We start from the raw sequence: 27,136 nt of genomic DNA, 5'->3' as shown, positions 1-27,136 counted from the left end.
TGTGATTGAGGGTTGAATCAAAATGGGGTGGGGGGAGAAGAACAGGGGGAAAACTTAGAATTGAGAGGCAACAGAGAGGCGAGGCAGTCATAAGATGACCAGAGTTAAAGAGGACCACTCCAAGAGGAGACAGCAGTAGGAAAATTAAAATGGGTCCAAAACATAGGTGGACAACTGTGGACAGCTCCCAAAGGGGCAGAGCTGGGAGGAAAACATTAGAGAGGATGGGGTGGAATTGAACAAGTGCCAAGAGCAGGTGCAAAAAGGATCTGGGGCAGCTCTGGGGTGCAGAATGGGAAGCGAAGGGGGGTGATGGATCAGAGAGAAATTCCCAGTCTTCCAGTAAGGGCCAAAATGGAAAGGACCGGCCTTGGAGAAACAGGCTGGAAGCAGGTCTTCAGCAAAGAAGAAATGAAGGGGAGACAGGGCAAAGGAAGCGGGAACAAATGAATGCAACGGCTCAGAAGAGGGCCAATAAGGCGGTGGGGGAGAGAAGAAACCTCAACCGGGGACTGCAGGGCGTCAGGCTGCGGCGAGGCTGAGTTAGGGAGAAAGGTCAGAGAACTGAACGGCAGGAACGAGAGAGCTGCAGGGTCAGAGAAGGGGGTGGAGGCTGCTTCAATCAAGGCCAAGTCAGAAAGCAAGCAGGCTGGAGGGCACCGCAAGATCGGAAACTGGACGAGGGGCAGAGTGGGGAGGCAAAAAGGTCTGGAAGAGAGGCAAGGATCTGAATGGCAAAAAATGGAGTAAGATCGGAGGGGAGGAGGCGAGCATGGCGCGTCGGAGTCCAAGAGGGGGCAGGGGACTGCATCGAGATCGGCAGGGGTCAGAGTCCAGGGGTATCCCGTGGGGAGCGGGCCGGGGGGAGGCGGCAGGTTTTGTCAGTGGGCAGTAGGGCCCAAGAGGGACGTGGAATTAAGCCCAAGGAGAAGACCTGGGGGCAGTAGTGCCAAGACGAACAGGGTCTCGAATGAATCACCGAGGAGGTGGAACCGCAGGTCCTAGACGGACAGCTCCTGGGGGTGCAGCAGCGGAGGGGAACAGGACATGGTCAAAGAAGGGGACGGACCCAGGGTGGTGAGAGCGGAATCGGAGAAGGCAGAAGGGTCACTAATCTGAACGTGGGGGTCCCGAATTCAGGGATGCGGAAGGGTCCCAAGAGCACTGCAGAGTCTAGGGGTGGGGGGGGGGGGGCGAAGGGCATTACTGAGGGGCGGAAGAGAGAAGGCGGAGGCGCAGAATTGGGAGCAGAGTGGCTTGAAGCCGGGGGGTGGGGGGAGCCGAGGCAGACACGGAGATCTCAACGGATTGGAGGGTGGGGGCAGACGCGGCGACAGCAGGGCTGCGGCCGGCAGGGGCAAGTCCGAAGGGCAGGCGGGCCCCGGCGGGCCGGGCCGCAGCGCGAGGCGGCGGGGCGGGCTGAGCCCGGGGGGCTGGGGGGCCGCTCCCTCCCCTCCCCCTCCGGCTCCTCCATTGTTCGCGGGCTCCGGGCCCCGCCGTCCCCGCCTCCCCCTGGACCCCGCAGCGGGGCGGCGCCCGGCCTCGCCGCCCGGGCCCGCGAGCTCGCGCACTCACCAGCTGGGCGCCCTCAGCGCGGCCCTGGCCTTCGGGATCCCGGCAGCGGCGACGGCGGCCCCGGCGCCATGTTCTGCTGCTCCTCGTCCAGCGGCGGCTGAGGCGGCGGCGGCGGCGGCAGCTCCGGCGGCGGGGGGCCGGGCGGACCCTCCCTCGCGGGCTCCCTCCTCCGCCTCCTCCACCTCCTCCTCCCGCCGCTCCGCTGCTCTCCCTCGGGGCGGGGGGGGCGGGGAGGGGAAGGGGGGAGGGGCGGGAACCAGGGGGAGGGCGGACCAGCCTCTCTCGCTCGCTCGCTCCCTCCCTCCCTCCCTCGCAATGGCGGCGGCGGCGCCTCCTTCCTGCGGCCGCCGCTCCCGCGCGCGCTCACCCTCGCTACCGCGCGTGCGTGGCGCGGGGACCGTTGCAGGGGGATAACGGCCCCTGAAGCGCGCGCCGCGAGGGTATAACCGGCGCGTGGCGGGGAGAAGCGAGAGCGCGTGCGCGCCCGAGGGACTCACTGCCACCGCAGCGGCCGCGTCCAGGGAACGGGCGCGGAGGGCGCAGTGCGCGTGCGCTCTCCCCCCCCCCCCCCCACACACACACAGAAACACACACACACACACACACACAAAATGCCGCTACTGCGGTGGCTGCAGCGCCAGACAGAGCGCGAGGAGACCTGCGACTGGGCAGAGGGCTGGGGTGAACAAGAGCGCGTGCGCGGGAAGGGCTGCCAGCCTCTGCGGCTACTCGCGCGAGGCGGCGGGAGTGGTCCTCGAGAGGCGCGCGCACCCTTGCGCGCACAAGAAGCAACTAAAACCCTTCTCGCGTCGGCTCTTGGAGAAAGCGGGAGGGGAGAGGCATGGCTGGGCTTTGGGGGCGGGGGCGAAGGGCGCGATCCCGCTCGCGCGGGACCTGACCAGCCAATAAGAGGCAAGGGGAGGTGGGTTTGCCGCGCCAGCGCAGCCCCCGGGATAACGGAGGAGGAGAGAAGGATCGACGTAACGTGGGGCGGTGGGGCGGGGCTGAGGAGAAGGGAGTGCACCCAGTGGGGAGTTGATTGGGGGACACGGGGAGGCGTGGCCCGCCCCAGCCCAATAGGAGCCTCGAAATTCGTCGTTCCGGAAGAAGGGGCGGGGCTGCGAAGCGCGTGCTCTATTCCCTGGCAGCGAAGAAAATTTGCAGGCAACGCGCGCATTATTACAAATTGCTTTGGGTTCCGTGATCGCCAAATCTCGGGAGACGGGAGAGGGCCTGGTCCCGCATACATCCCTGGCCTCCAAGTCAGCATTGTGCCAATGACTGCAAATCAAATGTCAGTTTGGGCGCCCAGAGGGGAAATAGTAGTGATGGGAAGGGGCACCGCTGTAACCCCTGAGTTCCTTCCTCTAAACTGAAGAGGGGTTCCTCTGGGAGCCCTCCGGAAGTACGGATCGTGGAAGATGAGTGTTCTGGGAACCCAGTCAATATTTAAGGAATGCATGAAGAAAAGCTATGTTTCTTATTGCATTTTTCGTTTTCTTTGCTCAGTCTCTTCATCTTAAAAGTGGAATGATAATCTTATCTCTTAGTAAGATTTGTTGGGAGAATTAAATGAATTATACTTGTAAAGCGCTGAAAATCATGCCTTGCTCTTATAAACATTGATAAAATTACATGCGCTCAAATTTTGTTTTTTGGTGGGTTTTTTTTTTTTTTGGAGGTCTTATTGCTTTTTAAAAATTTAAGTATAGTTAATTTACAATGTTGTGCTAGATGCGCTCAAATTTTAAAGCATCCCACTAAATAAAGATTTTCTGATTATTGGAAGTTTGTTTTGTAGCATTGTGGGCGAAACAAATCCAGTGCCTGGGCCAGATTTTCTCTACATGTCACTGCAAGCCCTAATTTGTAAGCGATTTTGAAATCTATCACTTGAGAAAACCAGAAAAACCTGGGGAGAAGGGACATCGGATTCCCCTACCTCAAATTAATATGTGCTTATAACTCCAATGCAGTGTTCTAGGTCCTTTGAATATTGGGAAATTTTTGAACTGGCAGCACCTAGAGAAGAGAAAAGCCTGGGCTCACTCTGGATCCAGATGCCCCTCTCCCCTTCTTTTGGAGCCTATCAACTCTGCCTTATTCAAGTCTTGTTTGAGGTCACTTCCTCTGGGTGGCCTCCCAGGTTTGACCTGACCCCTCATACTTTATAAAAATGGGCACTTTATGCTAGGCAACATTCCAAAGCACTTCAAACATACTAACTCACTTAATCCTCACACCTTACAAGTAGGTTGGGGTTATTATTCTACTAAACTAAGGCACAGAGAGGTTACACAGCTAGTGAGTGGCAAATGTGAGATTTAAACTCAGACAACAGGGGTCAGATAGTCACACACTTTGTTCTTTTTCATAGCACTCCATCAGGGGTTAAAGTTCTGTACTGGCATCACCATATTATGTGGGAACCCTTCGAAGCCAGGAACTCTGGCTAGATCCTCAGTCTGAAAGATGACCCACACTAAATACTTGCTAATGAATAAATGAATTAATCCAATGGTGAACAAAGGGAGTGATGGCTGGCATTCAGGGCATGGTAGCCAAGACACAATCCTTGTTTTATAACTAACTCTAATCCTCTTTCAGATACTAGTTCAGATGTCCCCTCTTCCAAGAGGCCCTCCCACAGGCTGTTTCCAAATTGGGAAAGGAGTAGTCAAGGTTGTATATTGTCACCCTGCTTATTTAACTTATATGCAGACTACATCATGCAAAATGCTGGCTGGATGAAGCACAAGCTGGAATTAGGATTGGCAGGAGAAATACCAATAACCTCAGATATTCAGATGATACCACCCTTATGGCAGAAAGCGAAGAGGAACTGAAGAGTCTCTTGATGAAAGTGAAAAAGAGGAGAGTGGAAAAAGCTGGCTTGAAACTCAACATTCAAAAAACTAAGATCATGGCATCAGGTCACATCACTTCATGGCAAATAGATGGGGAAACACTGGTAGAGAGAGACTTTATTTTCTTGGGCTCTGAAATCACTGCAGATGGTGACTGCAGCCATTAAATTAAAAGATGCTTTCTCCTTGGAAGAAAAGCTATGACAAACTTTGACAGCATATTAAAAAGCAGAGACATTGGAGAAGGAAATGGCAACCCACTCCAGTACTCTTGGCTGGAGAATACCTTGGACAGAGGAGCCTGGTGGGCTACAGTCCATGGGGTCACAGAGTCAGACACAGCTGAGTGACTGACACATACACAAAGTTGAGATGCTTGATGATGCAAGGGTACACTTTATCTACTCTCCCATCAGCTGCAGGAAGCAGGATGGGGCAGGCAGCACCTGGGAGGCAGGACGGCCCGCCCCCTCCCCCATCCCTCCTGGAAGTCTTGGGGCCTCAGTGCCTGCAACAACTGGCCTTGGGCAAATAAAAGACTAAGTTGTTTACTGAAAAAAAAAAAAAAAAAGAAAGAGATATTACTTTGCCAACAAAGGTGCATCTAGTCAAAGCTATGGTTTTTCCAGTAGTCGTGTATGGATGTGCAAGTTGGATCATAAAGAAAGCCGAGCGCCGAATAATGATGCTTTTGAACTGTGGTGTTGGAGAAGTCTCTCTTTTTTTCCTTTTTTTTAAAAATATAAATTTATTTGATTGGAGGCTAATTACTTTACAATATTGTATTGGTTTTGCCATATATCAACATGAATCCACCACGGGTGTACATGTCTTCCCCATCCTGAACCCCCCTCCCACCTCCCTCCCCGTACCTTCCCTCTGGGTCATCCTAGTGCACCAGCCCCAAGCATCCTGTATCCTGCATCGAACATGGACTGGCAATTCGTCTCTTATATGATATTATACATGTTTCAATGCCATCATCCCACCCTCTCCCTCTCCCACAGAGTCCAAAAGACTGTTCTATACATCTGTGTCTCTTTTGCTGTCTCGCATACCGGGTTATCATTACCATCTTTCTAAATTCCATATATATGCGTTAGTATACTGTATTGGTGTTTTTCTTTCTGGCTTACTTCACTCTGTATAATAGGCTCTAGTTTGAGAAGTCTCTTGAGAGTCCCTTGGACTGCAAGGAGATCAAACCAGTCAATCCTAGAGGAAATCAGTCTTGAATATTCATTGGAAGGACTGATGCTGAAGCTGAAGCTCCAATACTTTGGCCCCCTGGATGTGAAGAACTGACTCATTAGAAAAGACCCTGATGCTGGGAAATATTGAAGGCAGGAGGAGAAGGGGATGACAGAGGATGAGATAGTTGGGTGGCTGAGTTTGAGCAGTCTCTGGGAGTTGGTGATGGACAGGGTAAACTGGCATGCTGTATGTAGTCCATGGGGTCGCAAAGAGTCAGACACGACTGAGCGACTGAACTAGGCTTCCACAGCACCTTTGGGTCCTCCAACCAAGCCCTGACCACCCTGGGTTTCCCATATACTGATAGGTCTTTCCCACCAAACTGTGAGCCCCATGAGGACGGGACTCAATTGAGGCTGTCTCAATTGATGCTAATGTTCCTAGCACCTGTCCAGGCACAAGGCAGGGGCTCAGGCAGTGTTTCCCTGGATGAACGAAGGGAACTATCAAGGAGGGCCTTCCCAGCTCTGCATTTCTTTCCAATGTACAAGAGAGCGGGTGTTAGCTGAGCAAGCCAACTACCGGAAGCAGGTTTCCCTGGGGGCAGCCGCCTCCCGCGCACCCAGCTAACCTCCACTTCGGGATAAATAGGTAAGTGAGAAAACAATTAGCTGACAGAGGTGCCGCCTGTCAACTCAGGCCGTTGTCAAGTTGTCAAAATTTCCCCAGCATGGCCCTAGAGGCCCAAATAGCTGGGACTGGATTTCCCACTAATCGTGGAGCTGGAGTAGGTCAGAAGAAGGACCTGAGAATCTAGATCCGCATTCAAGAGATGCACAGATAGAAAAGTCTGCAAAAGAGTTTTGCGCAGAGGGTGTAAATGCCAGGGCATATTCTCTCTCCATTCGAGTCTGAAAGAACCAAAGGGCGGGGACGAGGTCTCAGATTGACCAAATAGTCAGTGAGCTCACAGCGCCGCCTACAAACCGAACTGGGGAAGCTGCAGCTAGCTGATGCTACTGGGGATGTCCGAGAGGGGTGAACTCTTCTGCCATTGGCCGGAAGAACAGCCAATAACGAGGAAGGATCAGGAAGAGGGGAGGCATGGGATCACTGCAAAATCCCAGCATGGTGGGTACAAGATAAACGTCTGATGGAAAGATCGATGATGAACCTCCCAATTTCTATCAGCTTTACAATGGAGGGAATTCCCTGGCGCTCTCAATCCCTAATAAGGGAACTAAGATCCCACAAGCCATTCCGCTGGACCAAAAAAATAAAATAAAATAAGTTTTTAAAACTTAAAAAAATAAATTTAAAAAGAGACAGATCCTGGACTTTCCTGTCAGTCCAGTGGTTAAGACTCCACGCTTCCACTACAGGGGGCACCGGTTCGATCTCTGGTCAGAGAACTAAGATACCACATGCCACACAGCGTGGCCAAAAAGTAGAAAGAAAAGATTGATCCTATTTTTTTCTTTTTAAAAAGTCTTTCTCGGGCCGCCTCGGAGTGCGCGCCGGGCGCGAGTTGGGCGGGCGAATCGCGGACACCCGCGGGCCCACCGGCCGCGAGCGGGGCTTCTCGGGCCCGGTTGGCCGGGCGAAATTTAAAAATAAATAAATAAATAAATAAATAATAAAAAGTCTTTCTCTTTTAATTAACTAATTTATTTATTTTAGTCCTGAGGCCTAGCATGTTCCAGACCAGCACACCCTGCAGGGAAAATCCTGATATCTCTACCAGGAAAGTCCTGATGGATCCTGTATTTTAAAATGGAAATATAACACGCATGGAACAACAGACTGGTTCCAAATAGGAAAGGGAATACGTCAAGGCTGTATATTGTCACCCTGCTTATTTAACTTATACTCAGAGTACATCATGAGAAACGCTGGGCTGGATGAAGCACAACCTGGAATCAAGATTGCCTGGAGACTATCAATAACCTCAGATATGCAGATGACACCACCCTTATGGCAGAAAGTGAAGAAGAACTAAAGAGCCTCTCAATGAAAGTGAAAGAGGAGAGTGAAAAAGTTGGCTTAAAGCTCAACATTCAGAAAACTAACATGGCATCCGATCCCATCACTTCATGGCAAATAGAGGGGGAAACAGTGGAAACAGTGGCTGACTTTATTTTGGGGGGCTCCAAAATCACTGCGGATGGTGACTGCAGCCATGAAATTAAAAGACGCTTACTCCTTGGAAGGAAAGTTATGACCAACCTAGATAGCATATTAAAAAGCAGAGACATTACTTTGTCAACAAAGGTCCATCTAGTCAAGACTATGGTTTTTCCAGTGGTCATGTACGGATGTGAGAGTTGGACTATAAAGAAAGCTGAGCACAGAAGAATTGATGCTTTTGAACTGTGGTGTTGCAGAAGACTTGAGAGTCCCTTGGACTACAAGGAGATCCAACCAGTCCATCCTAAAGGAAATCAGTGCTGGATGTTCATTGGAAGGACTGATGTTGAAGCTAAAACTCCAATACTTTGGCCACCTGATGCGAAGAGCTGACTCATTTGAAAAGACCCTGATGTTGGGAAAGATTAAAGGCAGGAGGAGAAGGGGATGACAAAGGATGAGATGGTTGGATGGCACCACCAACTCAATGGACATGAGTTTGGGTGGACTCTGGGAGTTAGTGATGGACAGGGAGTCCTGGCATGCTGTAGTTCATGGGCTTGCAGAGTTGGACACGACTGAGCAACTGAACTGAACTGATAACACGCATACTAAGAAGAACACAAATCACAAGTGTACAGTTCAATGAATATTCCAAAAGAACACACGCCTATAACCAGAAACCAGGTAAAAAGAAACAGAATATGACCAATCTCTGAGAAGACCTCCCTCCGTGTCCCTCTCCAGTCATTGATTTCTATGTCTTTTTTTAGTTTTGCCTGTTTTAATATTTTACATAAAGTGAATTAAGTGACCCTCTTTTGATCAACATAGTTTGTTGGGTTTACCCATACTATTTTAAATAAATGGAGATTGTTCGTTCTTGGTGCTGTGTAGTATTCCACAGAATGAAGGCTCCAGTATGTATTTGCTTCCCCGGTAGCTCAGCTAGTAAAGAATCCACCTGCCAATGCAGGAGACACAAGAGACATGGGTTCAAACCCTGGGTCAGGAAGATCTCCTGGAGAAGGAAATGGCAACCTACTCCAGTATTCTTGACTGGAAAATTCCATGGGCAGAGGTGCCTGGCGGGCCATACAGTCCATGGGGTCGCAGAGTCAGACATGACTGAGCACGAGCACATGTGCATGCGCGCACGCACACACACACACACACACACAAAATGTACTTACTCATTCTACTGTTGGTGAGTAGTTTCCACTTTTTGGCTATTATGAATAGTGCTACTATGGACAGTCTAGAACATATCTTTTGGTAAATATGTGTACTCATTCCTGCTAGGTATGTACTGAAGAGTGGAATTTCGAGTCACAGGGTATACATGAGTACTCCAACCAGTTTCCCAAAGTGGATGTTATTTATATTCCTAGAGACATTTAGAAAAACTTCAGCTGCTCCATGTTTTCCCAAACACTTGATACTGTCCAATCTTTTTAATGTTGGCCATTCTAATGACTGTGTAGTGGTATGTCATTGTGATCTTAATTTGTCTTTCCCCAGTGATTAATGAACATCATTTCATATATACACGAACCTTCTTAATAGTAGCTTTTGTGAAATGCTATTCAAATCGTTGCCCGTTTTACTGTTGCTGTAAACTCTTAATTATTTTTAATACCTAATAATACATGAATTTCTCATCCTTGAAAAAAATACTCCAGCTAAGATGGAAGCTCCTTGGACAACCCAACCCCATCCTCTTGCCTCTCCCGAAATGTGTTTTCTTCTCAACTTCTCTCTATATTTGCCTGAATGCAAGTATTTTGTTGTGACTACATATGCACTAGTTGATTCTCCCCCATCAATGTCCATTTTGTCTCTTTCCAATTTTTCTCTATGACAAGCATGTTGTAATGGGATTGAAAGGAGAGGATCCTTCTAGGCTCTAAAGAGGAAGTGCTGGGGCTGGCCCTTTCTGTCTATGGCTATAGAAAATAGATAGGGACTTCCCAGGCGGCCCAGTGGTTAAGACTGCATGCTTCCACTGCAGGGGGTGCTCGTTCAACCCTTGGTTGGGGAACTAGGATGTCAGATGCTGTGAGGTACAGTCAAAAAAAAAAGATTAAAAAATAGAATATAGATATATATTCTAGATAGATTTGTCTCTATTTATAGAATACATAGATATATTGTCAGATATCTGTTATATATATTATAATATATACATATATATATATATATATATATATATATATATATATATATTAATGTGCTTGTGATTAGTCATTCAGTTGTGTCCGGCTCTTTGCAACCCCATGGACTATAGCCCACCAGGCCCCTCTGTCCATGGGATTTTCCAGGCAAGAATACTGGAGCAGGTTACCATTTCCTTCTCCAGGGGATCTTCCTGACCCAGGGATCGAACCCAAATCTCAGGTGTCTTCTGCATTGCAGGTGGATTCTTTACTGACTGAGCCATCAGGGAAGCCCCCATATATTGTTATATATATATAAATGTATACATATGTATACGTATGTATATATACATATATATGTATACATATATATATACATACATACACACGTATTATACAGATATAGACAGACTCACATGCCAAACCACCCAAGCCATGAGATTCTTGAGAGCAGAGACAAACTCTGTTCCCTGCCTGCACACTCTACCTGGCTTTGTCCCTAATGCCTCATCTGGGCCAGGTGCTTCTACTTGAAGCAACTGTGGTAGCGGGGCCTCCGAGACGGACCCCACTGATTCTCACTGGTATTCAGGTCCCCTTTTACATTGGATAGGGCAGTTCCGTGTACTGATAAGATATTGTGGAAATCACAGGCTGTGACTTTGAGGCCAGGTCATAAAAAATAGGGCAGCTATTGACCTGCCCCTTCTTGGCTCATTCACTCTGGGGGAAAACCACTGTCACGTGAGGACACTCACGTGTCCTAGTGGAGAGGGCCACCTGGCGAGGAACTGAGGCCTCCTGCCAACAGCCAGCATCAATCAGCCAATGCTGTTAGGGAGCCCCTGGGAGGGAGATCCTTCAGTGCCAATCGAGTCTTCAAATGACTGCAAACCCAGCTGACATCGTGACTGCAACCTTGGGAGAGGCACCGCCCGGAATCACCTAGGTAAGCAGCTTCCAAATTCCCAATCCATGGAAGATAAGAAATATTTATCGTTGTTTGCTAAGCAATTTGTTATTTGCATATGTCATTTAAGTCTATATGCATAAGTCTATCGCATATGTCTATTTCCTCTGCTAGACCATGAATGCTGTTGGGGTGAGGACAGTGTCTGTTTTCTTTTCTTTCTTTTTTCTTTTATTATGGCAATATCCAAGCATAAAGTTTGAAAGCCTTACACAGTTCAGTTCAGTTCAGTTGCTCAGTCGCGTCCGACTCTTTGCGACCCCATGAACGGCAGCATGCCAGGCCTCCCTGTCCATCACCACCTCCCAGAGTTCACCCAAACCTATGTCCATTGTGTCGGTGATGCCATCCAACCATCTCCTCCTCTGTTGTCCCCTTCTCTTGCCCTCAATCTTTCCCAGCATCAGGGTCTTTTCAAATGAGTCAGCTCTCTGCATCAGGTGGCCAAAGTATTGGAGTTTCAGTTTCAACATCAGTCCCTCCAATGAACACCCAGGACTGATCTCTTTTAGGATGGACTGGTTGGATCTCTTTGCAGTCCAAGGGACTCTCAAGAGTCATCTGCAACACCACAGTTCAAAAGCATCAATTCTTCTGTGCTCAGCTTTCTTTATAGTCCAACTCTCACATCCATACATGACTACTGGGAAAACCATAGCCTTGACTAGGTGGACCTTTGTTGACAAAGTAATGTCTCTGCTTTTTAATATGCTGTCTAGGTTGGTCATAACTTTCCTTCCAAGAAGCTTTACACAGTGTATACCCATATACTCAGCGTCTAGAGTCTATAATTTTGGTTATTTTTCACCTCTCTATCTTTTAATCTCTCTATCCACTAATCTAACTTCTTTTTCTGATGTATTTTAAGGTTAACTTCAGAGACTTTCCTGGCAGTTCAGTGGTTAAGAATCTTTTTTTTTTTTTTTTAGGACCCTCAACCCTCAGTGGTTAAGAATCTGCGCTTGCACTGTGGGGGTCTACAGTTCCGATTCCTGGTCTGAGAACTAAGATCCCACATGCTGTGCAGCACAGCCAAAATACAAAAAACAAAACAGTATGCATATCATCAACTAGGGTTCAATATTTTTGACTTTTTTTGTTCAGTTAAAAAACATTTTGGGGTGGGGGCGCAGTCCATGGAAACCCCTTAGGTAAATTTTATGTAATATGAAATGCACAAATCCTGTGTATTGTTTGTTGATTTTGGGCGTGAATCTACATCTATGTAACTAAAACCTCTTTCAAGATATAGAATATTACTATGCCAAATCCAGCATAACCCTTGCCTCCTAGCCCCCTGTCCACAGAGATAATCACTGCTCCTGGTTTTACATCATGGATCAGTTTTACCAACTTTAGTCTTCATGGTTATTCAAACAAATTACATACTCATTCCTGTAAAACTTCTACTTAGCCTTAAGGGTGTCTGTTTCCCTGATTCCTATTCATTCATTCAGGAAACTTGTCAAACACCAGACTTGTGCCAGGCACTTAGCTGAGTGCTAGAGATCAGGCCTGGGACTAAGGGGAGGCAAGCCAGCTGCTCACTTTCAGGCTCTTGCAAGGATGGGGTCAACATCTAAGATTGAGTGCCTTTTAAAATTTTGTACCCTGGGCACATTGCTTACTTTATCCTGGTCCCAACCCTGTAGGTGATAGAGGAGTGCAAGAACTGAAAATGATCTACCTCTTTTTGCCCCTACAGTTACTCAACACCTATGTGTTGCTAATGCTAAGTCACTTCAGTCATGTCCGACTCTGTGCGACCCCATAGACGGCAGCCCACCAAGCTCCCCCATTCCTGGGATTCTCCAGGCAAGAACACTGGAGTGGGTTGCCATTTCCTTCTCCAATGCATGAAAGTGAAAAGTAAAAGTGAAGTAGCTCAGTTGTGTCCGACTCTTCGAGACCCCATGGACTGCAGCCTACCAGGTTCCTCTGTCCATGGGATTTTCCAGGCAAGAGTACTGGAGTGGGGTGCCATTGCCTTCTCCGACCTATGTGTTAGTTCTTCTGCTAAAACCACACTTTTAATTTACATCCAGGGTATGTTTTGGTTTTATTATGGCAAGTCTGCCCTCAGTAGCAATACCTTTATCGAGTGCTTACTATGTGCCACCGTGTTCTAGTAAGAGGTTCCCAACAGCCGAGCCATATAAGAAGACAGGTGTACCTGTGAATAGGAAGCAAGAAGACCCCTATTACCTGATATAAACAGTGAACATTCATGATTTTAACTCATATTTATTGAACGCTTACCATGTGTCGAGCACTGTGCTAAGTACTTGGGAAACTGGCCGAAGCTTTAAAACCACCCCACTGAGGTGACCCCTTGATCACTTTCTCTTTAACAGAGGAAGAAATTGAGTTAAGAGGTGAAATTGCTCGCCCAAAGTCACAGAGCTAGGGAATGCGACGGCAGGATTTGCACACAGTTCTGACTTCCAAAATGATGCTATTAAATCATTCTCTGTCTCCCAGAGAAAACACTCAACACATTTTAAACAGAGCACTAGGTAAGCACGAAAACATAATTACATTTCCCAACGCTGTTTTATTTAAGACAGTTATTCCCATCATGTCCTTCTCGCCTAGGCTGGGAGGTGGAGGGAGGGCTGATGGAACTACTTTTCCCAGGATGCAACTCTCGTCTCGCTGGCTGTCAAGCATGTCGGGAACTGTAGTCCTCCGAGGAGATAATAACCCATGGCTCCCAACATGCATTTGGAGCCTGAACCTTGCCGTAGGAAAAGTCCAGTCGCGCGGCATGCTGGGAAGCGGGACAGGCTCTTTTCCCGGCTTGCCTCCCGGACGAGCAAGCCTATTTTTTTCAGGACTACAATTCCCAGCGGGCTGTGCGCGAGAGGGCGGGTGAGTTCTTCTGCCGGAAGTCCGCTCTACCCTTGGGTCCCCCAACAGCTGCCGGAGCCGGAGCCACCCAGAAGCCGCGGGACCGGGGCCGCTGGGGTCCGGACGGGGGTCGCCATGGTAACGAGGGCGCGCCTACGCTGGGGAAGGGCGAAGGGTGGGTCCACGTGCAGGTACTCCGGGCTCGGTGGGATATTGACAAGCCGCCCCTGCTGCGGTGCGATGGTCTGGGCCGGGCGCGGGCTCTCGGGATTGGGGTCGATCCAAAGGCCGGCGAAGGAGGCAACTGGGGGTGGTTCTGGGCGCGAGTGTGTTACTGGGGTTATCGAGGCTAGGGGGAGCTTTTGAAGACCAGGTGCCAGGGGAGAGGGCTGTGCGGGAGGGAGACATTCGAGATGGTTGGAGGGTTTTGAAACGGGGAAACAGCTCACGAGGCAGGATCTCAGAAGCGGGGAGAAGGAACAGGAGGGGGCGTCCCAAGCGGAGGGCTTTCGGGAGTGCGTCAGGAGAGCTGGAGAAGAATGGGAGACGTTGGGATAGGAGAGAGGGGGTCTCTTGGGGCAGGAAGCTGATGTTGCAGGCGGAGAGGGGGTGTTGGAACTGGGTGGGATACTGCTGGTGTGAGAGAGTCTCAAGGGTAAGAGACTGGACCCTGGAGACAGGAAGTACTGTAGGGAATAGGGCTTTAGAGTTAGGAAAAGTGTACTGTAAGAGGGAAGAAGGCTTGGAGTAGGCAGTGAATACTACACATGAATGGGGAGCAATAGAACAGGTCTCTGCAAGAGGAGGGGTCTCAGAGGGTAGGGAGTAAGCATGGAAGTGAGAAGTGGGGAGGGGGTTTGGGGAACAAGGACTGGGCATTGGAGCTGGCACCAGTCCCCAGGGATGGGGCACCCTGACAGAGAGCCGTGAAACTGGGAAAGCAGGAGTCAAAAGAGAGCAACTCCAGCGGGGCCGGGGGAACTTGGAGGTAGAGAAGGCTGGGGGTGGGGGGCGGGCACTGAGAGGGGACATCAGAGGGGTGAGAATATAGAAAGGATGGGACTTCTCAGTGTGGATTCCCTGAGATGGAGAGACTCTAGTTGGGAGGAGAAACAGGAAGAGGTGTATGAGGGAATTCAGGAGTCAAAGACAGAGCTCTCCCTTAGTTCTGTAGCCCTGCTCCCGTCTCTCCTCCCTATCTCCTCCATCTATCTCTGGCTCTGGCCCCCAGGCTGTGGCTGCCTGGTGTGAGTCCCACCCCCACCCCCCACCACATGTCCTTTGCCTGCCTGCCAGGACCCCTGCCTTGCTAGGAAGTGGTTTTCCCTGGCTCAGCAGAAGGGGTTCTTCGAAGGAGAGTGTAATATCCTGTTCCCGTCCAGCTCAGATGAGTTGGGGGAGGAGGGATGGAGTGTGTAGAGAATGAGGCTTACGAAAGAGAGCGGCCTCTCATGACCCAGTGGAGGCTTCCACAAGTCAGGATAAGGGGATTCAGAGCAAAGCCTTTGGATTCCCAGCTCTGCTTTCTGGCTGTGAGACTTCCATTCTCTGAGCCTCGATTTCTTCATCTATAAACCAGACATGAGCACACAGAACTGGGCTCAAAGACAGGCTTCCTAGCTGCATGCACTTGGCCCATGATTTTCTTAAAGTCAAATGACAATGAATTATATCACTAAGAACTGATATTTGTATAACGCTTAGTATGTGCTAGTCACTGTTTTATCCCTGTTGTGCTCATGAACTCGTGCAGTGGTCTCATGAGGGAGGTGCTCTCATTATGCCCATTGCGTGGACAGTGAAACTGAGGTCCAAAGAGGTCAAGTAACTTGCCTACAGACTCACAGCCAACAGTGCCAGGATTCATTCGGGCTCTAGAGTCTGTGTTTTTAGGCACTTGGTCAAATGCGTCAGTCATGATAGTTAATTTTATTGAACACTCAGTATGTAAATGGGACTTTACAAAACGCTTCCGAGATCAACTTGTTCGGTGTTCACAGTAGCCCTGTGACAGTTGAGCTGGCTTTTCAAAATCTTAAAAACACCTCAGGTCTCCCACGCATCACTGATGGTAATTGCAGCTGATACCTGGCTTGCCTGTTAGTGCCAGCCACTGACTAAATTTATAAACTTATTTAACCTTCAAAACATCCTGACAAGGTGAGTCTTCTAAGGAAAACTGGTTTCACCATGGGGAAACTGAGGCGTAGAAGGGCGGATCTTTTGTCCAAGGTCAGGGAGACAAGACTTGGTGGAGCTTGGGACTCAGTGCCCTAGAAACGACTGCAGAGTTGGCCAGTGGACGAGAGATCACTCCACGGGGTGTTGGAGGGACCTGGGACCGGAGCATGTGGCCAGGTCAGCCTGGCTGGGCTCAGGGGAGTGGCCGAGACCCTTGGAAGGCAGGCAGCTGGGACACGTGGACCCTATCTTCCCCATGGGGCAGGGTGGGGCTGTTGGGCAGGGCCGCCCTGCACTGGCTCGCCCACCCCACCTCTCTCCCTGCCTCCTCCTCTTGCCATCCCCAGATCCGCTTCATCCTCATCCAGAACCGAGCAGGCAAGACGCGCCTGGCCAAGTGGTACATGCAGTTCGATGATGACGAGAAACAGAAGCTGATCGAGGAGGTGCACGCCGTGGTCACTGTCCGAGACGCCAAACACACCAACTTTGTTGAGGTGACAGCTACCCCCACCCCCGCCAGTGCCTCCCACACTCCCCTGCTTTCTTTTGATGGCCCCCTTCCCAGCCTCAGATGGCAATAACCCCTCAGACTCTCCTTCCTCCACCCTCATTCATTTATCAACTTGCCTGCCGTCTTCTTTCCTTTTTGAGGAGGGTGGGTTACTTTTCAGGGTGAACATTTTCAGACATACAGGTTAGTACAATGAGAAGTCAACTGAAAATTCCCCCAGATTTCATCAGTATTAAGAGTTTGCATTTTTTTTTCTCTTTTTCTCTCTTCTTATTTTTTTTGGCCAAATAACCTTTTTTTTTTTTTTCCTGGTGCCTTTTAAAAACTCACTACAAAAATGCTCAAACACATAAGCATAGAGAATGGTATAACGAACCATCCCTGGCTGGCGTGTTTTCAATTACGCTAGAGAGATCATGGGGGGATCCCCTGGTGGTCTGGAGGGTAGGATTGCATGCTGTCACTGCCAAAGGTGCGGGTTCAGTCCCTGGTTGAGGAACTAAGATTGCGTAAGCCATGTATTGCAGTCAAAAAAAAGGTATAGAGATAATGACATTACATCTCTAAATATGACAGGGTACATCTCAGAAAATAAAGACACTGCCTTCCATGACCACAGTATCATCAGGCCTGATCAAAGGAGTCATATTTCCTTACTAATATTAGTCTCAAGCCAATCAATATTTAAATTTCCCCCAGGTCATCAGAGGGCTTCCCAGGTGGCCCTAGTGGTAAAGAACCCACCTGCCAATGCAGGAGACATAAGAGATGCAAGCTCGATCCCTAGGTGAGGAAGATCCCCTGGAGGAGGGCATGGCAACCTGCTCCAGCATTCTTGCCTGAAGAATCCCATGGACTGAGGAGCCTGGCATGCTACGGTCCATGGGTCACAAAGAGTCAAACACGACTGAAGCAACTTAGCATCAAAACTGATTGTCCAGAGCCAGTCAAGGATCTTGGCATTGGTTTTGGGCTCTTTATTGAGATGCTTCTAGCTTTAATTCCCACGGTATTAGCCTGTTAGAGACCAGGCTGATTGTCCTGTCTGTGTGTGTTTATGCGCGCTTAGTCATGTCTGACTCTCTGTGACCCTGTTGACTGTGGCCCGCCAGGCTCCTCTGTCCATGTAGAGTTCAACAGATATTTATTGGCAGCTCACTATGTGCCGAGTACTGTTCTAGGCACTGGTGATACAGCAGGAAATGAAACAGACCCAGTCCCTTCTCTCAGAGAGCTGACCGCTGAAGTTTTTAGTTTTAGTCGATGGGAGGTTGTTATTATAATGAAGATATAGTGTATCAGGTATGATAGATGCTAGGGAGAAAGAGGAAGCAGCTGTGGGGGATGGAATGGCTGGGATGTATACAGTGGGGGGTGGGGAGTGGAACGTAGGTTTAAATGGTTTGATCAGGAAGTCTTCATTGAACAGGGGACATTTGAACCCAGACCTGAAGGAATGGAGAAGTGGAAGGAGATGATATCTGAGAAAGGAATGTTCCAAGCCCAGGGAACAACAAGTGCAAAGACCCTGAGGCAGCAGGGCGTACAAGGGCATTCCTGAAATAGCAAGAAAGCCAGTGTATCTGAGGTGGGGTAAGCCAGGGAGGAAGGTGGGAGCAGATGAGATTGAAGATGTAACAGAAGCAGGAGGTTCGGGGCCTTGTGACCAGTCATGAGGACTTGGGTCCTTACATGAGGCTTTTGAGCTGAGGAGGGAGGTAGGCTAGCTTAGGCTTTAGGGATCCCTCTCTAAGGGGCAGGAGCAGAACCAGGGGACTGCTCAGGAGATGACCGCTGCGGCCCAGGTGAGAGATGCTGGTGACTTTCACAGTCATGGAAACAGTGGGGGTGGCGAGAAGCATTTTGAAAGGAGAGCCAACTGAAGGGCCGAGGATTGGAGGAGGTGTGGGAAAGAGAATGGAGCCACCAGTAGGGGGTGCTGTCATTTCTCCAGATGGGCTGACTTAGCAAAGAACAGGTGGAGGGGAAGATCAGCAGTGGGGTGTCCATTCCCAACCCAGTGGAGATGTGGGGGGCGGGATGATGAAGGGAGGGGAGCCGGAGCATAAGGGATGTCGGCTCTCCCGGGGCACCATGCTGCCGGCGCAGGGCCGGCCCCATGCTGAGTGCTGGAAACGACAGCAGCTGAGGGACCCGGAGTGGGCAGGGAGGCGGATTAGGAGGAGCCAGAAAGGTTTGATGCCAGGTGAGAATGTCACAGGGCGGCTGGACCATCTTAGGTCCCTCCCGACCCAGGCCCGCTCCAGACTGGAGCCCTATGCAGGGCATCACTGGTGACACAGCGGTGACAGGAAGGACCCAGGCAGACGACAGCAGGAAAGAAAAGAAGAGCGCCATTCAGGGTCAGAGCCAGCCAAGGCCACACCGGCGGTGACAGTCAGTGGGTAACTTCTCCAGCTCAAGTCTTTCTGCCCTCGTGGCTTCTTGTCTCGATCCCGCCCCTCCAGAGCAGGGACCTTCAATCATTTGATCGTGTATCTTTTTTTTTTTTTTAAGTAGAGTTAACATCCTGATATATTTTTACTAATCCATGGATTATGTGCAGGAGCTACTGTAATAATATTGGGCTTCCCTGGTGACTCAGCGGTAAAGAATCTGCCTGCCAATGTAGGAGATGTGGGTTCGATCGCTGGGCAGAGAATATCCCCTGGAAAAGGAAATGGCAACCTGCTCCAGTATTCTTGCCTGGGAAATCCCACGGACAGAAGAGCCCGGCGGGCTGCAGTCCCTGGGGTCTCAAAAGAATCGGACACACTTAGGGACTAAAGGACTAAACAACAGCTCAAAAGTATGCTGCTGCTGCTGCTAAGTCGCTTCAGTCGTATCTGACTCTGTGCAACCCCATAGATGACAGCCCACTAGGCTCCTCTGTCCCTGGGATTCTCCAGGCAAGAATACTGGAGTGGGTTGCCATTTCCTTCTCCAGTGCATGAAAGTTAAAAGTGAAAGTGAAGTCGCTCAGTTGTGCCCGACTCTTAGCGACCCCATGGACTGCAGCCTACCAGGCTCCTCCGTCCTTGGGATTTTCCAGGCAAGAGTATTGGAGTGGGTTGACATTGCCTTCTCCGAAAAAGTATGCTGCTGCTGCTGCTGCTGCTAAGTCGCTTCAGTCGTGTCTGACTCTGTGCGACCCCATAGATGGAAGCTCACCGGGCTTCCCCGTCCCCGGGATTCTCCAGGCAAGAACACTGGAGTGGGTTGCCATTTCCTTCTCCAATGCATGAAAGTGAAAAGTGAAAGGGAAGTCAGTCAGTCGTGTCCAACTCTTCCCGCCCCTATGGACTGCAGCCTACCAGGCTCCTCCGCCCATGGGATTTTCCAGGCAAGAGTACTGGAGTGGGTTGCTATTGCCTTCTCCACAAAAGTATCAGTTCAGTCAGTTCAGTTCAGTCGGTCAGTCGTGTCCAACTCTTTGCGACTCCATGAATCGCAGCACACCAGGCCTCCCTGTCCATCACCAACTCCTGGAGTTCACTCAAACTCATGTCCATCAAGTCGGTGATGCCATCTAGCCATCTCATCCTCTGTCCCCTTCGCCTACCTCCAATCCCTTCCAGCATCAGTCTTTTCCAATGAGTCAACTCTTCGCATGAGGTGGCCAAAGTATTGGAGTTTCAGCTTTAGCGTCAGTCCTTCCAATGAACACCCAGGACTGATCTCCTTTAGAATGGACTGGTTGGATCTCCTTGCAGTCCAAGGGACTCTCCAGAGTCTTCTCCAACACCACAGTTCAAAAGCATCAATTCTTTGGCGCTCAGCTTTCTTCACAGTCCAACTTACATCCATACATGACCACTAGAAAAACCATAGCCTTGACTAGACGGACCTTTGTTGGCAAAGTAATATCTCTACTTTTGAATATGCTATCTAGGTTGGTCATAACTTCCCTTCCAAGGAGTAAGCATCTTTTAATTTCATGGCTGAAATCACCATCTGCAGTGATTTTGGAGCCCCCAAAAATAAAGTCTGACACTGTTTCCACTGTTTCCCCATCTATTTCCCATGAAGCGATGGACCAAATGCCATGATCTTCGTTTTCTGAATGTTGAGCTTTAAGCCAACTTTTTCACTGTCCTCTTTCACTTGCATCAAGAGGCTTTTTAGTTCCTCTTCACTTTCTGCCATAAGGGTGGTGTCATCTGCACATCTGAGGTTATTGATATTTCTCCAGGCAATCTTGATTCCAGCTTGTACTTCTTCCAGCCCAGTGTTTCTCATGATGTACTCTGCATATAAGTTAAATAAGCAGGGTGACAATATACAGCCTTGACGAACTCCTTTTCCTATTTGAAACCAGTCTGTTGTTCCATGTCCAGTTCTAACTGTTGCTTCTGACCTGCATACAGGTTTCTCAAGAGGCAGGTCAGGTGGTCTGGTATTCCCATCTCTTTCAGAATTTTCCACAGTTTATTGTGATCCACACAGTCAAAGGCTTTGGCATAGTCAATAAAGCAGAAATAGATGTTTTTCTGAAACTCTCTTGCTTTTTCCATGATCCAGCGGATGTTGGCAATTTGATCTCTGGTTCCTCTGCCTTGTCTAAAACCAGCTTGAACATCAGGAAGTTCATGGTTCATATATTGCTGAAGCCTGGCTTGGAGAATTTTGAGCATTACTTTACTAGCGTGTGAGATGAGTGCAATTGTACTATAGTTTGAGCATTCTTTGGCATTGCCTTTTTTGGGGATTGGAATGAAAACTGCCGTTTTCCAGTCCTGTGGCCACTGCTGAGTTTTCCAAATTTGCTGGCATATTGAGTGCAGCACTTTCACAGCATCATCTTTCAAGATTTGAAATAGCTCAACTGGAATTCCATCACTTCCACTAGCTTTGTTCGTAGTGATGCTTTCTAAGGCCCACTTGACTTCACATTCCAGGATGTCTGGCTCTAGGTGAGTGATCACACCATTGTGATTATCTTGAAGATCAAAAGTATAGGCATTCACAAAGATAAGCTAGGGGGATAAAAAATGAAGAAAAATCAGGGCTTGAGTTGACTTTTGAAGTAGCCAGCAGATGGCGCCACACACACAACACTGGCCTGGATTTTTCAGATGCTTTGCCAGCTAGTACATCATGGATCTCTGTCTATGGCTTTATCTACTTACACATGGTATAAAATTAGAGTCTGCGTCCCTGGCTCATGAATATTTATTCCTGGGTTGTATTTATGTGTTATGGTAGGAATATTTATATTACGGTTCAGTTAAGGGCAGGACTAGGATTGTCTTGGTTACAGGAGGCAGTGAGCCTGGACTGCTCAGCACAAAGCCTGCCACACAGCATGTACTCAGGCAGTGTTTGTGGAAGAATTTGCTAGCTTAGTTCCAGGATGAGGAGTTTGACTCCTTCCAGAGGCAACAGCAAGTCACAGAAAGGGGGAGATGGATACCCTGGAGCACCCCCACCTCTCGGCTCTGGGCTTTTGCCCGATACTATTCCCTCTGCCTAAAGCACTCCTGCCTGATCACTCCTGCTCATCCTCCAGATTTCAGTGCAGATGCCCCCTCTTCCAGGAAGCCCTCCCGGACTGCAAGGGTGGGTCAGCCTCTTGTCCCCTCTGAGCACCCACAGCCCCTCGCTGCCCACTTAGGGGGTAACTAAGGATGACGCTCCATTGGACTGTGAGCCCGAGGCAGGGAGAGCCAGGCCACCCCTCTGTCCCCAGCGCAGAGTCAGGCAACAGAGCAGGGCCTCCGGGACCACGTGTGGAACGCAGGACTGCACGTGTTGGTGCCATCCTGCCCAGTATGCGGGGTCCTGGGCACGCCCTGCCGCTGACCGCCTGCTTCTCTGCCCCGCAGTTCCGGAATTTCAAGATCATTTACCGACGCTATGCCGGCCTCTACTTCTGCATCTGCGTGGACGTCAACGACAACAACCTGGCCTACCTGGAGGCCATCCACAACTTTGTGGAGGTGCACGGGCCGGGGGCCAGGAGGGCGGTGGGCGCCGTCTGGATGCCCTCTGTTAGGGTGCGGGGCCCTCAGCCTGCGGGAGGGGACACTGTCTTTCTCTGCCCACCTTGATGTTTCCTCCGGTCTCTGTTTCCCTTCAGTTTCTCTCTGCCTTGTTTCTTTATTTACTTATTTATTTTGCCTGCACCGGGTCCTAGTCGCAGTGCTTGGGATCTTCGCTCTTCATTGCTGCACGCAGGATCCCTAGTTGTGGCGTGTGGCCGCTGATTCCCTGACCAGGGATCGAACCCGGGCCCCCTGCCTTGGGAGCACGGCGTCTTAGCCACGGGACCAGGGCAGTCCCCTCGGCCTTGATGTTGTGCCACCTCTTTCTGACGCCTCTGCTCCTGTCTGTGCGTGTGTGTGTCTCTCCTTGCCCATCTCGCACCACCTCTGTCTTCTTCTCCTAGGTCTTAAATGAATATTTCCACAACGTCTGTGAACTGGACCTGGTATTCAACTTCTACAAGGTGGGCTCCTGGGGAAGATGAGGAGGAGGGAGCCAGAGGAGGGGGTCTGTGAGGGGCCAGAAGCCCACAGCCACCCTGGTGCCTCCGGTGGGGTCTGTTTGCTGGTTCTTGGGCATCAGAATTTCCCTGCTCCCCGGGGGTCCCCTCCACTGCTCACCCCAGAGTCTCCCCACGCCCTCCCTTCCCTCAGGTTTACACGGTCGTGGATGAGATGTTCCTGGCCGGCGAGATCCGTGAGACCAGCCAGACGAAGGTGCTCAAACAGTTGCTGATGTTGCAGTCCCTGGAGTGAGGGCGGCCGGCCCCTCCCACCCCGGTCCCTTCCCGGACTAGCCTGCTCGCTTCCCCTTTCCGGGCCCAGGGTCCACCCCAGCGGCCCCCTCCCTCAGCTGCCCAGGAGGAAGGCACCCAGCTGGGTCTGGGCCACCAGGGAGGAGGCCACACCCCACAGCCTCGGGGCCCCAGCTGTAGGCGGAGGCCACCTCGCGTCTACCGAGTAACCGTGCTGTCCTCGTGTGATGCCGTGAGCGTGTGCGTGGAGCCCCCAATAAACCTGTGGTCCCCGCCTGGCCTCATCTCCTTGCGCCTCTGCCTGTCCTCCCTGGGAACCACAGGCAGCTCCAGGGGCCCTGCTGTTGGTGCATCGGGTAGTCGGTCAACAAGCACAGCTCGGGCTGAGTGAGGGAGCGATGGGGGGGCAGGGGCATTCATACCTGCTGCTGCCCGCAGACGGCCCCAGGGGACTGGGAAGGGTGACAGATTTAGACACTGAGCTCTCACTCCTAAAATAATGACACTCAGAGCCAATGCCGACATCTCTCAGGCCGTTCTAAGCCATGACATGTACCTTTGTTAACCCTCACGAGAGGTTGCAGAAGGGATGGTTAGAGGGGCTCACTCAGCTCAGACAGTCACAGAGTGAGTCTGCAGCTGAACCAGGTTTTTTTTTTTTTTTTAATTGTTTATTTTTGGCTGTGCTAGGTCTTCGTGGCTACGCAGGGACTTGCAGCGAGTGGGGGGGCACCAGCTTCTCACTGCAGTGGCTTCTCTTGCTGTGGGGCTCAGGCTCAGTCGTCATGATACAGCGTTAGTTGCCCCGTGGCACGTGGGATCTTCCCAGACCAGGGATCGAACCTGTGTCCCCTGCGTTGGCAGGTGGATTCTTAACCACTAGACCACCAGGGAAGTCCTGAACCAGGGTGGTTTTGAGCCCAGGCAGGCGGCTCCAGAGTGCTAGTTCTCAGACACGAGGCCCGAGGTGCAGGCTTGGGCCCCACGTTCAGTGGTTCCCAGCCGCGGCACTGCCAGCCCTCAGGTCTTCACTGTGTGAGGCTGTCCCGGGCGTGGCCTGCCTGCCCGCTGCCGTCTGCCAGGTGCCAGCACCAAGTGGCCCTCAGCCCTTCTGGCAACAGGAAACACTCTTGTGTGTTTTCTTTGTTTTTGGCCACCTCGCTCAGCTTGCAGGATCCTAGTTCCCCGACCAGGAATTAAACTCAGGACCGTGACGGTGAAAGCGCCAAGTCCTAACCACCAGATCACCAGGGAATCCCCCGAGCATGTTTCTAGTGCCCTCTGGAGTGGCTGTGCCCCCTCCCCCCATGCCCATTGAGAACAGAGTGGTGGCCGCCAGCTGCAGCCCTGGCCGGCACCCTTGGCAGAGCTGAGAATGCCAGGCATGCGGCATCCGCTCCTACTAATGTGATCCAGCTTCGTGTCATCCTACCCCCTGCAGGGGACGGGCATGTCCCAGCTCAGTCAGAGGCACACTGTACAACCTCAGGGTCAGTCACTTAAGCCCTCTTGCCTCTGTTTCTTCATCTAGCAAGTGGGTCGACTATAGTTTTTACTCTCATGGAGTGTCCCTGAGGAGTAAATGAATGAATGCTGGGTAGTACCTAGCATTGGTCGGCATGCATTCACTGCACAGACATTAAGTGCCTTCTGTGTGCACAGCCCTATGAGAGACAAGATGCCTGTAGACATGGACAGTGAGCACATAATCATCCTCATTTCACTTGGGACACTGAGGCTTGGGGAGGTGAATTCTTTTTATAGATAAATTGTTCCAACAGTGTATTTGTTTCTTGTTGCTGCTGTAATGTTATCACAAGCTGAGTGGCTTAAACCAACAGGACTCTGATCACTCGTGAGGAGTGAGACCATGGGTGGGGGCCAGCCAGCTGAGGCTTGGATCTGCAGCTGGGTGATACAGGGTGGGAGGTGAGGTCATTTCCACGTGCCACAACGGAAGACCCAGCACAGCCTACATAAATGAATAATAAAATTAAAAATATTCTCCAGAACATTTCATCACCCCCAAAAGAAACCCGTACCCTTAGCTATCACCCCTTAATCCCTCCATCCCCTCCTCCCCTCACCCCAGCCCTGAGTCAACCTGCTGCTGTTGCTGCTAAGTCACTTCAGTCATGTCCGACTCTGTGCGACCCCATAGATGGCAGCCCACCAGGCTCCCCCATCCCTGGGATTCTCAAGGCAAGAACACTGGAGTGGGTTGCCATTTCCTTCTCCAAAGCATGAGAGTGAAAAGTGAAAGTGAAGTCGCTCAGTCGTGTCCGACTCTTAGCAACCTCATGGACTGCAGCACCCTGGAATCAGAGAAAAAAGCGTGCTCAGGGAAGGAGAGTATTCACACATTAAAGGCTGTTGAGATCACCACAGCTCTATGAGAATGGCTCATTAAATACACCAAATGCAAAGGAACTTACCTGGTGGTGCAGTGGTTAAGACTCCGAGCTCCCAATGCAGGGGGCCCGGATTCGATCCCTGGTCAGGAAACTAGATCCCACATGCCACAACAAAGTGTTTGCATGCCACAACAAAGACCTGGCATAGTTAAATAAAAAATAAATATTTAAAAAGAATTCAGAGTGTGCCAGGCAAGCTTGCAGAGCTCTTGTACATTGCTGCTTGGAATGGAGAAAGGGGCGGGTGCTCTGGAAGGATCTGGCAGGTTCTTAAAAAGTTAAACATTACATTTACTTTATGACTCAGCAATCCCACTCCTATTTGTTTACCCAAGGGAAATAAAAACTGATGTACAAAATTTCTACATGAACCCAAGTTAAATGAAGACATAGATTCATGCAGAAACTTGTCCGTGAGTGTTCATAGCAGCATTATTCACCTTAGCCAAAAGATGGAGACAACCCAGAGACTTGTCAATGGATGAAGGGATAAATAAGATACTCTGTGTCTACATGGATTATTATTAATTGTGTAAAAAGAATGAAACATTGGTATGTACTGCAGTATGGATGAACTCTGAAAATGTATGATGACTGAGAGAAGACAGTGGTAAAAGACCACATATCACACGATTCTGTATCATATGAAATTTCCAGAACAGTCCATGTTTTGTTTTGTTTTGAAATTCCTGTGTGTGTTTATTTATTTATTTTTGGCTGCACTGGCTCTTCGTAGCTATGTGTGGGTTTTTCCAGGTGCAGTGAGCAGGGGCCACCCTCTGGTTGTAGTACAGGGGCTTCTCATCGCAATGGCTTCTCTTGTTGCAGAGCACAGGCTCTAGAGTGAGGGCTCGGCAGTTGTGGCTCACGGGTTTAGTTGCCCTGTGGCATGTGGGATCTTCCTCGACTAGGGGTCAAACCTGTATCCCCTGCATTGGCAGGTGGATTTTCATCCACTGGACCACCAGGGAAGTCCTAAGCCAATCCATGTAGACAAGAGCAGATTAATGATTGAGAATGGTTGAGGTATTGGTATTTGGGGGTTGATAGCTAGAAGGTCTTGCCTGGAAAATCCCATGGGCGGAGGAGCCTGGTAGGCTGCAGTCCATGGGGTCGAGAAGAGTCAGACGTGACTGAGCGAATTCCCTTTCACTTTTCACTTTCATGCATTGGAGAAGGCAATGGCACCCCACTCCAGTACTCTTGCCTGAAAAATCCAGTGGACAGAGGAGCCTGGTAGGCTGCAGTCCATGGGGTCGCTAAGAGTCGGACACGACTGAGCAACTTCACTTTCACTTCACTTTCCTGCATTGGAGAAGGAAATGGCAACCCACTCCAGTGTTCTTGCCTGGAGAATCCCAGGGATGGAGAAGCCTGATGGGCTGCTGTCTATGGGGTTGCACAGAGTCGGACACGACTGAAGTGACTTAGCAGCAGCAGCAGCAGCAGCAGCAATGCTGCTAATGACTGAATAAATAAATTTCACCTTGCAGTGGCAAACAGAAAAACAAAACCCCAACCCCCGCCCCCCCCCCCAGGTGTTATTGTT

The 27,136-nt window shown here is 50.2% G+C and overlaps 2 protein-coding genes across 2 annotated transcripts in view; one reads left to right on the top strand and one right to left on the bottom strand.

Moving 5' to 3' along the window:
• Window positions 1–1,794, bottom strand: part of ARHGAP35 (Rho GTPase activating protein 35) — a 115,233-nt gene extending 113,439 nt beyond the window's left edge. The window contains exon 1 of the mRNA XM_024978458.2: window positions 1,576–1,794. The gene's annotated coding sequence lies outside the window, so the exon portion shown is untranslated. The remainder of the gene's footprint in view (window positions 1–1,575) is intronic.
• Window positions 1,795–13,810: 12,016 nt separating this feature from the next.
• On the top strand, window positions 13,811–23,446 carry AP2S1 (adaptor related protein complex 2 subunit sigma 1). Its single transcript, NM_001076078.2, is given in 5 exon segments — window positions 13,811–13,877; window positions 16,268–16,417; window positions 22,260–22,373; window positions 22,823–22,882; window positions 23,073–23,446. Coding segments are annotated over 5 exon segments (429 nt in total). The 5' UTR covers window positions 13,811–13,874; the 3' UTR covers window positions 23,175–23,446.
• The last annotated feature ends 3,690 nt before the right edge of the window (window positions 23,447–27,136 follow it).

This window comes from Bos taurus, chromosome 18 (genome assembly GCF_002263795.3).
Source record: "Bos taurus isolate L1 Dominette 01449 registration number 42190680 breed Hereford chromosome 18, ARS-UCD2.0, whole genome shotgun sequence".
NCBI classification, from domain to species: Eukaryota; Metazoa; Chordata; class Mammalia; order Artiodactyla; family Bovidae; genus Bos; species Bos taurus.
The sequence above is the reverse complement of the archived record's forward strand: the minus strand, read 5'-3'. Positions and strand labels throughout refer to the sequence as shown.